Source organism: Stegodyphus dumicola, chromosome 4 (assembly GCF_044657685.1).
Source record: "Stegodyphus dumicola isolate Sdum_Otavi_A_Nest chromosome 4, ASM4465768v1".
NCBI classification, from domain to species: Eukaryota; Metazoa; Arthropoda; class Arachnida; order Araneae; family Eresidae; genus Stegodyphus; species Stegodyphus dumicola.
The window spans coordinates 165,164,204-165,177,697 of record NC_140771.1 but is presented as its reverse complement, the minus strand read 5'-3'; the positions used below and the strand labels follow the sequence as shown (position 1 = coordinate 165,177,697).

The following is a 13,494-nucleotide window of genomic DNA, read 5'->3' as shown; positions in this document are numbered from 1 at the left end:
TTTAATTTTGCACTTGCACTCCACGAGTGCTTTAAATTTAATTGGGTTATTTTAACTACGTTCATAATTAATCTTTTTAATTAACAGATCCATTTCTCTTTGTTTACTTGCACAATTTTTACTTACACTACTATGATTGATATCCAAATTCAAATGATAATGCGTATTAGCATGCTTGCAGTTAACACATTTTTCTTGTGGAGAATTGCATTCTTTATTAAGGTGTCCTCTGTTATCACATTCGAAACATCTTTGTTTTTTACCTCCACTAAACCTTGCAAATAGTTTTCTATATTTTGTGATTGTTCTAGTTGTCCTTCAAGTTGCGCTACTACTGCATTTTGTTTTGTTACAATTTTGAAAATATACAAGAAATATTAGAGAGTTTCTTTGAAATAGTCTCATGAGAAAGGATACCTTTTGAACTTTCTAAGCATACTTAAATGCAGAATCAGTAAATTCACTGGCACAAGAGTTTTGGAAGCAAAATTAGGACATTACAATCTTGTCCATTTGAAACGTACATGTTTCTGCACATGGAATTTAAGAACTTTTAAGGATCATTGATGAAAAAAATTAAGGACCCATCAAAAAATGGGACCTGAATAAATTCAATTAAAGATATTAGCTATGCCTGAACTTCACTTAAGTGATACCGTTGTAAGAATAAAACAGATGCACAAGTATAATGCATTATTATTAAACATAATTATAACACAAATTTGTGAATAAAATCAACTTTATAAAATTTATCAGGTAGCATTAAATATTTTACCCTTATAAAAGAAGGGCAAATTTGAAAGAAGATTAGTGACATTTTATTTACGTATTACTAATTTAGCTTTATGTTGATATTTTTCTTATTTGTATCATTTTGTCACGTACTTGCTCAGTTCACAGGTTTAGGAATCTAGCTGCTATTTACCAGGTAGATTTTATGTCAAACGGCACAGGTTAAATTGAGAAGCAAAATCATAATCAGCATGATTCGTTACAGAAGACTAGCTGTTCCCACCGCTACTATTTGTCTAGAGAGAGGCCTGTCACCAGAACAAACCTGAAAGCCTTATGTAGGCACGCTTGGCAAGTTTTGAAAGTTAGTTGTGCTCTGGCTTGTCTGACGCAGTTTTTGTCATAACTTCGAGTTCCTGGGGCTGTAACCCAGTTAATCCTTTGGCCTATAACCACAAGTCTGACTCGTGGTAAAGAATTTGTGCCATAAACAAAAGCCACTAGTTTGACTCATGGTAAAGAATTTGTGTCATAAACAAAAGCCACGAGTCTGACTTCTGCTGAAGAATTTGTGCGTAAAATGCCGCGTATTATTTTTAGAACAAGCGATTGGAGTTATTCTACATCGAATATTTTTCCTTTGATTGTAACATCAATATTTTGCTTTGTTCAGTTGTTTCTGACGAAACTTTATGTATGATATTTTACTTTAGTTCCCCGTAAAGCTTTGCTACATTCACAGGTTTCAAATATACTTTCATATAAAGAATTAAAAAACTCTTAACCCATCATGCCAAACTCTCATACCCATCATAACCATCATGCAATTATTTTTCTCAACTGATCAATTGGTTATGATTACACCCTAGACATTTTAAAATTACTTTTGTACAAATTACCTTTAGAGCAAAGGCTGAAATTATAAACAACTGTTTAATTTACATAATAATAACTCTATAAATCTTTGAAGAATAATTTCCTTTCTCTTTATGTATTCGGTTTCTTTTTTTTTTATTATGTTTCCTCTTCATTTTAGAATTTTTAAATTTAATTAAAGATTTCTGCTATTCTAAAAAAATAAATGCATGTAGATTTTATAGGAAAAGGTGTTGATTTTATTTCTTAGGTAATGTGAACATTCAGAGTAAATATGAAATGATTTAGGGTAAGGGCCGGTTACAGAACCGGTGTAGGAGAATTTTTAGAATTTAGTAACACACCGAGAAAAAATCAAGAAGTGGCAAAATTTTAGAATTTAGGATCCACAGAGATTATATCAGTTGGGAAAATGCATAGCACCAGCCTTGTGTTTGATGCAAAAACTGTAGCTATAGTTATCAGTGCCCAGGAACAACTGAAGATTTTGCGTCCCCTCCTGTATGTTAAGAATGAAAAGCATTTAATTCTAAAATTTTGTAACATCAATTTGGCATCCTATAGATGCTACGCCTGGAGACAGATGTCCCCCCTTTGCCCCACCCTAGCTATGCCACCGACGATGCATTGAGACTTATAAGAATAGGATGATGCATTAAGATGTATAAGATGCATTGATACATACAAGATAATTGTCAGTTTTCAATTTTTTTATTAATAGAAAAATTCCTTTCTATAAATGCCTGTCCATGTGATAAGATTAGAAGAATTTTTGATATTTTCCATGCTTGTGTCTACTGAAAAGCAGAGAAAACACTGAGAAGATAAACATATTACGAAAAAGACTTCTAGTATCAAAAGTAAAATATTTAAATGTTACGTTTTCATTGTTTTTCAGAAAATCCTCCACAAAGTAAAAGTTTATCACAAACTTTCTGTAAAATACATCCATTACGTGTTAATATCATGAAGACATTTGTCTGGAATCTTCTAGATTTGTGGGTCTGTAAATCTTGCCTTAAAATCCTTCTAAACTTTGTAAGTTACAGTGTCTAAAGTCCTTAAAAAAATTACTCCTACCAATTCTGCAATAGCAAAAAGGGTTGAAATATTTAAAAAAAAAATCAGAGGAAAACGTATTAAATTAATTTTATAGAAAAAAATGACATGGGAAAACTCTTAATTAAAATGTAATGAAAAATTACAATGAAGGCAGTTTTAATTAATTACATAACTGTTTTGCTTTTTCTAAGAATTGTTTCATAAGTTGTGCTAAATCGGAAAGCAGTTATTACCTTGTTTATTTTTCAAATTCAAAATATTGTATAAAGTTGACTAAATCGAAAGTAATGTCACTTTATATGATAGCCAAAAATAAAAATGTTTAATTTTAATGTTGTTTCTTGAATACAATTTCAATATATTAACATTATTTTAATAAAATTTATCAATGTTATATTTTTAAAAAAAGATAGTCAAAAATTCCCAGATTCCCGAATTAAAAGTTTTTTTTATAGAAACTGATCTTAAAATTGCCAAATTTGGAACCGTTTAATAAAGAATTTACATTTCCAAATGCGAAGAGTTGTTTAAGAGCTCTTAATTAGAAAAAATGAAATAATTTCGAAATGCTTTGCTTCACTTCTTGCTCAGAAACTTGAGTATCCCACTGTTTATATTAGAAATAGGAATAAATTATAACCCATGAACCTATTCACCCATTTAAAAGATAAGTATATTTGTAAATGAATCGCCAAAAATATTTGTCCAAAATGCTAATTCACATTCAAAATGGCAGTCTTAAAAACAGACAGAAATTTTAGCTGATAAAAATTGAGGACCTCCTGCCAAATTTTATCGAAATTAAGGACTTTTAAGGACCAAAAATCAATTCCAAAACAATGCAGGACTTTTAAGGACCGTACGAACTCTGGTTAATGCTACTGTCCTTAGCACTAGTGTCTGTTATAACTGAATCTGATATATCTCCATGTATATTACTATAATGTGATTTTGAATGTTATGAAACAGATCTTTATGTATGTGGAGTTAAAAATGAAGGCCTACCGCTATCTGCACATGGTGGATCTTCTTGTGTTCGGTGTTCTTCTTGGATATCTTCTTGTGTTCTGTGTTTTTCGTAGCTGCCATAGTTAAATAATAACTCCTATTAATCCTCCTTTAAACGATTACAAAATATATAGTCAAATTACTACTTAAAAAGAGACGAAATGATGATAAATGATACCACTCAACAATAACGATGCTAGAAAAGAAGTTTTACAGGCAAATTGAAAGCCAGGTAAGTATAAACTTTATTAATTTTAATGATAATATTTTAGTAAGTGGAGTCGTTGAGATCCTTTTTCAAAAGTTTATTATTATTAAATAAATTATTAATGTGAAGAATTTTAGTATAAAGTATTTATTTCCTATAAAATTAAATTTTGCATGCACTATTATACTTTATGAGTGTTAGTATTCAACAATGTCTGGCAATCAAATTTAAAAATAAATAGAATTTAAAATTTGATATTTCAGGAAATATCTATCACAAATTAAAGTATTTCCTCCCAAAATTTAGATCTTATGAAAGAGCAAAGATTTAGCTATTCAAAGATATAAAAATTACTACTTGACATTACAATTTTTATCAGTAAAGTTTAAATTTAAAAGTTCAAATATGTGATATTAATATGTAATAAAGTATATGTAAATATAAAGTTCAAATATGTAATAAAGTATCAAAATATTGAGAGAATGGCTTTCGAAAAATTTTAAAATAATAACACCAAGCAAAAACTGGAATATATTGAATAATCCTTTACAACAGTAATATTTCCTATATAAAACCTACGAGACAATAGAAAAATATAAGCTATACAACTTTGCAAAATTAATAAATGAAATTACATTTTTAGTACATTGAATTCAAATTTAAAGAATTTATATTGTCATTAATAGCCGTTAAATGACGAGACAACGTTAAAAAAATACTTTTAATATGCAGACTTCAAAAGTGAATAATTTTTGAAGATGTTGACTTACAGACATCAAAATTATATGAAATGAATGCTTCACCTCGTTAAGGACTTTAGATTGATATTAAATTGATCAATATAGGGCCAGTTTTTACATGATTAGGTAGTCTCTTGTAGGAACACCATTCATATTGAAAGAGAGCATTGAAGCGGAGGTTGAAAGACCATTGTCTCCTGGACTAATGAACAATGGGCATCTGTTCTCTTCACATATAAGTCCAGGTTCACAATGGAGAGTGATTTAGGTTGTCAGCTGATTTGGAGGGAACAAAACACCAGATAGTACCAATCCCACATTGTTGAAAGGCACAGTTACAGAGGTGAGGGAACAATGGTTTGGGCTGGGTTCTTTCTCCGTGGTCTGACCTGCATATGTTCCATGGAGGAACTTTGACCAGTGTGAGATATAAGACAAGATCCTTGATCAACATGTCTGCCCATATGCTGCTGCTATTGGTCCTGGATTTTTTCTGATTGATGGCAATGTGCGATTGCACCGAACTTGGGTTGCTGAAGAATATTTTGAGGGTCACGGTATAGCTCCTCAATCCACAGACCTGAATGTGATACAGCATCTTTGAGACTACCTTGGGAGACAGGTTGCTGCTTTAAGTCCTCCTCCAAGATTGTTAGATGAGCTTTCATATCTGGTCATTGCTTCCCATTTCATTGGCCAACAACTTAATTGACAGCATGGAACATTGCCGTCGGCAATGTATTGCAGCTAGGGGTAGACTTATTTCTTATTAGAACCCATTTTGTAATATTACCACCCTATTTTTTCACAAAAAACTGTGATATACTGTTTCTTCAAGACTGGATTTCCCTGCCAAAAGTGAAATTTTTTGCTGTAGTTCATGTTTGTGTTGAACTTTAGAAACATTCTATGTTGAATTTATTAAACAACTGTTTAGTGAACATATCCTGTGAATTTCTTGTTTTTATGTTGCTTCATAGAAACTATTCCCTTCCTCTAGAAATAATCTGAGGATTTAACACATTGAGTGCGGTTCTGATCCCTAACTGTTAACCTACTGAACTTTCTGTTCGGCCAACGTCGGTAAACTTTCTGACTCACCGGCATCACCTTCTAGGGACCAACAGTATCAAAGTTAAGAAACAAATGTAGTAATTTCAAGAAATTAACTAAAACTTATTTATTTTTAATTTATTGAAAATTATTTATTTTTTATTATTTTTGGCACTAATAATCCGAAAAGGATGTCTGATTGCCTTTTGGATGAAACCATTTATTTTGGTTTCATTTAGCACTTATGCCACAACGTCATTGTCAAGTTCCACTGTTGGTCTAATGAATGATCATCTTCCAACAATGACAAATGTAATACTCGGCTATGTTGATGTTTGGATGATAAAAATAATTCACTTGATGTATACCTATCTCTCTCTCTTCTGAATATTTCCAGTTTAGTGGACAATAAATACTTTCAAAAACAAACAAAAAATTTTCTATTCTTGAACCAGTCTACGCTTTTGGGTCCTTTTTTCCCTAACTACTCATCTTTGAGAAGTCACCTTTTTGCCATTCGTATATGTGTGCATTGGCTGTACCATTGTCTCAGCTTGAAAGAAAAATAAGAACATAAAACAAAGTAGTCCTCTGTTGCACTCAATGTGTTAATGTCCCCAGTCCTGTTTCATTTGACCACTCATTAGATATTTTATATAAATAAATGGCTTTACTTTTTAATTTAATTTATATTAGACAAATGAAATTGATTTAAAAAAATAATTTTCCTCTTAAGCCCGATAACTCTGTTAAAGCATACTGCAAATTTCAAGAGATGATCTTTACTCTATAACAAGTGTAAAAAATAGAGTAAAGGGAATTGTAAACTTTTTTTTTCAAAGAAAAATGATTAAGGGAGGGGGGGAAGTATTTGACAAATGCTTTGCCTAGAATGATATAAATCCAGAATCTTATAACTTCTTTATGGTTTGCCAATTATAATACAGCAACATGAAAACAATGCTGACCAACAAAAGAATAATATTGTTTTAACTTACCTCAAATAATAACAAAATTCCAAAGAATAATAACCAATGCCATAGTTCCAAAACCAATCATAACATTTCTGCAGCCAAGACACCTTTGTAATGGGCTGTGGTAAGAAAGAAGTTAAATTAAAATACTAAGGAATCAGCAACAAAGTCATATAGAATTATTAAAACAGTAAAAGTCTAAAAATCCCAGACCATCTAAAAATCCAACCTTCTTGGAAACTCAGAAGCATTCCACATTTGATAAGCCTTTGTTGGTGTAATTTCAAGCAAAAGAAGCTGTTAGATTAAATGAAAATAGCAAAGCTATTTGGCTATGGAACTGGTGTGCCTTTGCAGAGGACATTTTTATGGGAAACTGGCTCATATTCACATTACATATGAGGAAAATCAAAAATGCAACCAGTCTGCTTGTGTTCGAATCAGGTTGAATTACTAGTAACCAAATGGCTTAATCCTTTCAGCCACTAGAAAGGAGCATAAACAGAATGATAAATGAAAGCGTTTAACTGTCTAAGTAAGTAGTGCAGCATTTTGAATCTGCTAAAATAGAATTTCATTTTAAATAGCATTTATTAATTATATTAGTATAATCATTTATTGTACTCTTTGGTTTTACAATTTTCTATTCATTAAGAGAATATTTAGATTTCTAAGGAATGCAAGAAAACAAAATATTTTAATCAAGTTAATATATACAGAGTTGCAGGAAACCTCATGAGCGGATAAAAGTGATGATGATGCTCAGAGGGTTAAAGGTAATAACAGAAGTGCTGTGCAATGCAGCAGATTTACAAATACTGCAACTGTAAAAAAAAAAAAAAAAAAAAAAGCAAGCAAGCAGCATAACAGAAATTGCAAAAGATGATGAAGAATTTTAAATTTGTATTTTTACGTAAAATTACTCCACTATAGTCTGTTACTTTAGAATAGGATTTTAAAGAGTCATTTTCCAGACAATTTGCGTTAATTTTTTCCCCTTACTTTGTTTCCATTCAGCATGTTTCACTTCATGAAAATTATGAAAATGAAGATTGATTCGAACTAAGTATCAAATGAGGTGGAGGAAATTAGTAGTGTGATGATGATAATGACAAGTATTACAATTACAAATGGGAAGGGCTGCCTGCAGTCTTTATGTGCCTACTTTAGAAAAACAGACTACAATAAATTAAGAATCAATTTATATGTAAACTAGTTTTAAATTTATAAAATAAAATCAATTAGTAAAAAAATTAACTAATTTATTTATAAATTTTCCATAGCTGCCAACCTTGAAATATGAAAAATTGGGAGGTTCTTAAGAGTAAAGCAAGAGTTTTCAGAAAGTTTTCACACAGTATAGTGACATTTTAAAAGAATCCCAAATATATTGTTGCATTCTACGGGTTCATGGGTTTGGAGTGACTGACAACGACACTTGATGAAGAATCAAAGCACAATTTATTCTCACAATTTATCAAAGCACAATATTTTCCAAATGTGGCAACCCTGCTTTTCCTAGCAATTTTCTGGCAAACTTATAATTAAAGTTACTGAAACATTTATACTATGATTCTGATGTAAAATATATTAATATCTAATTGGATATTCTATTTTTTTTTTCTCTTTTATGCTGGCAAAATCCTGAAAAGGGAAGAAATGCTTCAATTTTAAAATTATGAAAAATACTTTTAAAATTATGAAAATAAAATTAATAGATAATATATTTACTGCTGTATGAATACACTTAATCTTTCTTGTATTAATATAAAACAAAATTAAATGATTAAACATCACTCATTAAATGTTCATAAAATGTTCCATAAATATGCAAGTAGATTAAGACAATTTAAATCACAAAAATTTTAATTAAAAAATTATGCTCAAATTCGCTAGCAGTAGGAGAATGGAATTTACACAGTTTAATTTATTGATGATAAACATTTTTCTTAGTTAAAACTAAAAATTAGAAATTGGGTGATTTGATTTCCAGGAGAACTAGATAGTTAGCAGCTATGAAATACTACTTCCATTTGTATGTAGTAATTTTACTTTATACTATTCATTTCTTAAAAATGATGTCACACATAATATGCTTATTTTTGTAAAAATTTTCCTACTTTCATTTTTGTTGGCTCACTTTTTTTCTATAAAATGTTTACATTTTCATAATTAAGGCAGTCTAGTTAATATACACATTTTCTGGCTCATCTGCAGTTTACTCAATTCTGAATTTGAACTTTAAAAGCATTGCTTGAGAATTCCAAAAACATGATCACCTCAATCTCAAAGTTGGATTTTTAGATTTACATTACAAATACTCTTGCAAGTACTTTGATTTAAAAAACCAAACAGATACATTGAAATCCACTATAACAAAAGCTACACATCATAAAAACTTAACAGTAGAGTTTGGTAAAAATCTAAAAGAATTCCAATATTCTTATAAAAAAGAAAACGTAACAAAATGTTCCACTTTCTAGAACATAAATTTCTTGTGCTTTATAACTAACATTTGCACACTGGAAACACAAAAGCATGTCATCATAGAAATTGGATTATTATCTTAGAGTGAAATACCTTTTCTGACTTTAACAGTAAAAATTTCTTACCAACACCTCAATTTGCATATGTTTTAACACAAGAAATGTTTATAATTTATACTTTCTATTTTGTTCATAGCACTAAGTTACTTTATAAAAGCACTTATCCTCCACCCAGCTTGACAAGGTTGCCATTTCATAAGACAAAAGATTATTTTCCACACAGTCTGGTAAACAAAAAATTCACAGTTAATTTGACATAACACCTTTAATTTACCTTTCAAATTATAATTATTGCTGCTTAACACATAAGTGCTATGTCAGCCATTGGTGATTGGCCCTATACTTTGTTTGCATTTCATCAGTCACTGGTGACTGACAGCATGTTTTCCATTCGGAGGCTACATCAGTCACTGTTGACTGATATTACACAAGTTAGAGAAATCACATTGTTCCATTAAATTCTGTACAGATCTCTGACTGCCCGCATATCAGTGAAATTTAATATTAAGGACTAAACACACAGAAAAACAAAACATGCTTAGCACTTAACATGGTAATAATCTGAGCTATTATTACAATGTATGCTTTGGAATATCTTTATTTTTTAATAATATACCTGACATAATTTATAAATAATTTAATTGATACAATTTATAACATGTCTAACTGATAATTTATAAGAACATTTACATGATTACTGTAACTGCTAAAAGATGTTTCCTACACCACATATTATTAGTTTTTTTGTTTGTTTTGTTTATGCCTTTTTACTTTCTTTAATGATTGAAAGTTATTGAAAACAGGGACTAAAATAAGTAATTATACAAGTTTAGCTATTAAACGCATTTTCAATATGGTTTTCATGAGCCGACACAAAAACCTATGCACTTGGAAGGTTAATGGTAAATGGACTAACTTTTTATATGGCTATTAAAGCTATCAGAAAAGATGTCCTTATCAAAATTTTCATATTAGAATATCAAAATAATTATTAATATAATGTAAAGTGCATTCAGCACGAAAAATAAGATACACAATAAAGTATATGTGTAAATTTAATAAGATTTCCTTATGTAAGGAAGAGTTTCATAAATAATGTGAAAAAAGAGATATTCAATAACATTCTGTAAATAAATAGCTACCTTAAAAAATATGCTTTTCTGTTTCCCTCATATTGCACATGTGGAAAACAACATTAAATGTAAATGAAAATGTATCAGTCCTCAATCTATTAACTATTAACCAGTTAGTTAACCTGTTAATTTTTGTTTGTGTGCTTTATATGTACACCATTAGAAAAATTCTTGGTTTGATTGTAGGATTGCCTAATTTCTCCATTACTTTTATTATTTTAGCCATATTTTATAAATTCACTTAATTTACATTGGTTGTAACCAATAGTGCTAACAATCTAGCTAATCACGTAATGCAGAACCAGTTTTTAGACTTTTGATGATTTAAAATTATTTTCAGTTCATTGTCCCTTCCTTACATTTTTTTGCTGATATATTTGCTTTCAAAATATATTGTTTTTTGAATATTTTTATTGCTACTTTGCAAAACAAACTTAAAGTTCAACTTCAACAGTTAAAAAAAAAATATCCAACATATAATACTGAACAACTGCAGCTTATTGATAACAATTTATACTTGGAACAGAAGGCAAAACATTTCTCTGAATCATTCTATCATCTTTCAAAGTTTTTTAAAAGATAATTCATGTAACAAAAATAATTCAGGTAATTTTAGTGGAGCATATTAAATTTACAGCATTGGTTGCATTTTAATATTGCCATGATTGCTCAAAACTTTTATAGAAATTTATTGAAAAATTTTTAATTAATCAATTTAGAAACAAATAGGTATGGTAAACATTTTCAGAACAGTATTCTTTGAATGTATTCCAGAAGTAAAATTATGAAAAAATGTTTAAAATTGAATGTAAATCTGAAAGCAAAATACTATAAATTTAGAACATACCTTAGAGTACTCATTTTGCTGTACCGTAAATTACAACATATAAAATCTTCCAAAAGAAGGGAGATAGATGTTAAAAAATTTGAAAAACTATTTTCTTTATATTTATGGCTGTAAAGTAAGCATTACTACATAGTATATCTGTTAAAAAAAATGTCAGTATTAAAGAAAAGACATTATTTCATTCTGACTGAAAATTAATTTAAATATTTAAATTTCATAGTTACAAAAATTTAATTGGAGTTTCAGTTTTGTAGAGGGGAGGAAATTAGAAATTTTTGGTATTTTCTGAATATCAGCCCCATGATCAAAATGTAGTGAAAAAATACTGATGAGGCAATGCTAAAAAGTTGCTAAAAAGTATTTATGTGGCAACCCACAATATCGACAAAAAACAATTATGCGCACATGTGTTTGAACGCATGTGGATTTGTACTTTGAAATTCAATGGTTCCTTATAAGTATTTATTTTACATTCAGAATATTAGTTTTTCTCATAATGAATCATAATGGGACTGTGAATTTTGGCATCTGATGAGAGAGAGAGTACTGCATTTCTTCCGAAATATGGCATTTTGCCCAAGAAAAGAAATTAAGAAACTTGTAACAAAGCTGTACTTCTTAAACAACTGAATTTTATGGAAATGCAATGTGAAAAATTCCAAGCAAAGAATTAGAATGCAGGTTGGAAACTGGCTTGATGATAGCAATGCCTTGTTTACAACAGCTGTATGCTTTATTTATTATTGGACAAAGATATTCAGAAATTCATCAGAATAATACTGTTAAAAGGGGACTGGAATTACACGCAAACACAATAATTGATTGGCATGATTAACTCAAAGAAATGTGTGTATCTTCTATGGAAAAATATGCAGAAGCCTCGTATATATAATTAATGAAAAGTTCCAGTGCTGTGAGAGTGGATATGTGTGGTCATGTAGAGGTCAAGTAAGAGAGTGTTAAACAAGCTATTATGTAACTCAAACAAATCTGTAAATATATTTTGCTTCATAAAGTAGAATTAGAAGAAAATAAGCATGTTTATTCAGTGTAACATGACATAAAAAACACCGATGCGATGTTTATTACATCAAACAAATTAAATTTATGCAAGAATACCCAATCAAATATTTCTCTCCAAAATCAGTGTGACTTTTCAAATGGGATGCAAGTAATCAGCAAATGTACACAAAAATTTTCTTACTTTTTCAGTCCTTTGAGAATGGCAAACTACTACACCCTCTGTGTATGGAAACCACATGAATCTGAAGTGATCAGAACCTTCAATATGCACATCGAGATGTTCAATCACCTTTAAAAATAAATATAAAATATGTAAAAGTAATTTCATTAGACAGACAAAATGTAAGTTTAAAAAATAATAAAAATGAATTACTCGTATCCAAAAGGTCAGCATATATTACATACATGTGGTAATATATTCATAAGCTTCTTATTGATTTCTTTCTTTCAAGAAAGAAAATGCTAAAAATTTTTAATGTATTATTTCTACATAAAAATTTTTTGTTTTTAAGTGCAAACATTTCACAGACTATGCACACATTTCATTCCATATAAATGTTATTAATTTGCAATTTACAATGCATTATAAAAATTTTTAAAATACATGTCTACATAAAAATGATTTACTTAGATATTATTCATATAGGATGATTAAGAGTTTATTGGACAAAGTTTAGGAAGTGGTAGAGAACACTAGAAAAAACACTTTTTATATAGTAAATGGATCGATGCATGTAATGCAATGAGGTTTTCAAATATCAGAAATAAAACATCAAAACAAATTGTTTACATAGAGCAGGGTTACAGGAGCCTATTTACAACAATGAATTCAATAATTGCTCAAAACTGCATCCAAGAATATTAATATAAGCTTAGAGGCATTGATGGAGTGATTGGCTTGAACCATGGCTGATAGAGTTTCTTCAATAGGCAGTTTGTGATTCATCAATATTACATGTCAAAAGAAATATGTAATGTGTGACTATGTTATCAACTATGATGCCCGACTTTATGAATGCTGAGAAAGAAGAGCATGTATTAAAAGTAGAAAAGCAGCAAATGATAATACAGCATCACTATGTATGCACCAGGAGTGGTTACACTACTAATTTCTGAAACTGGTTTCTTCACTATTATCAGGAAAGAAATTAACTGACTGAGAGCTTCATGTCCAGACATAGATGAATTCATCTTGAGTCTTGCAGAAGACCAATTCAGTGAAAAAAACAAAAGCTACTGCATATCATGCAAGTTTGAATAAAACCACTATTTGGAGAGTTTAAACAAAGAAC

The 13,494-nt window shown here is 29.7% G+C and overlaps 1 protein-coding gene across 3 annotated transcripts in view; it reads right to left on the bottom strand.

Annotated features, from left to right (window-relative positions):
* The window catches only part of LOC118196990 (L-gulonolactone oxidase-like), an 80,244-nt gene that overhangs the window by 31,955 nt on the left and 34,795 nt on the right, over positions 1-13,494 (bottom strand). For all 3 annotated transcript variants that reach the window (XM_085815729.1, XM_085815728.1, XM_085815730.1), the window contains 2 exons: positions 12,384-12,491; positions 6,678-6,772 (listed from right to left, as the gene is read on the bottom strand). In XM_085815729.1, the coding sequence (XP_085671855.1) occupies positions 6,678-6,772; positions 12,384-12,491 (203 nt within the window). The remainder of the gene's footprint in view (positions 1-6,677; positions 6,773-12,383; positions 12,492-13,494) is intronic.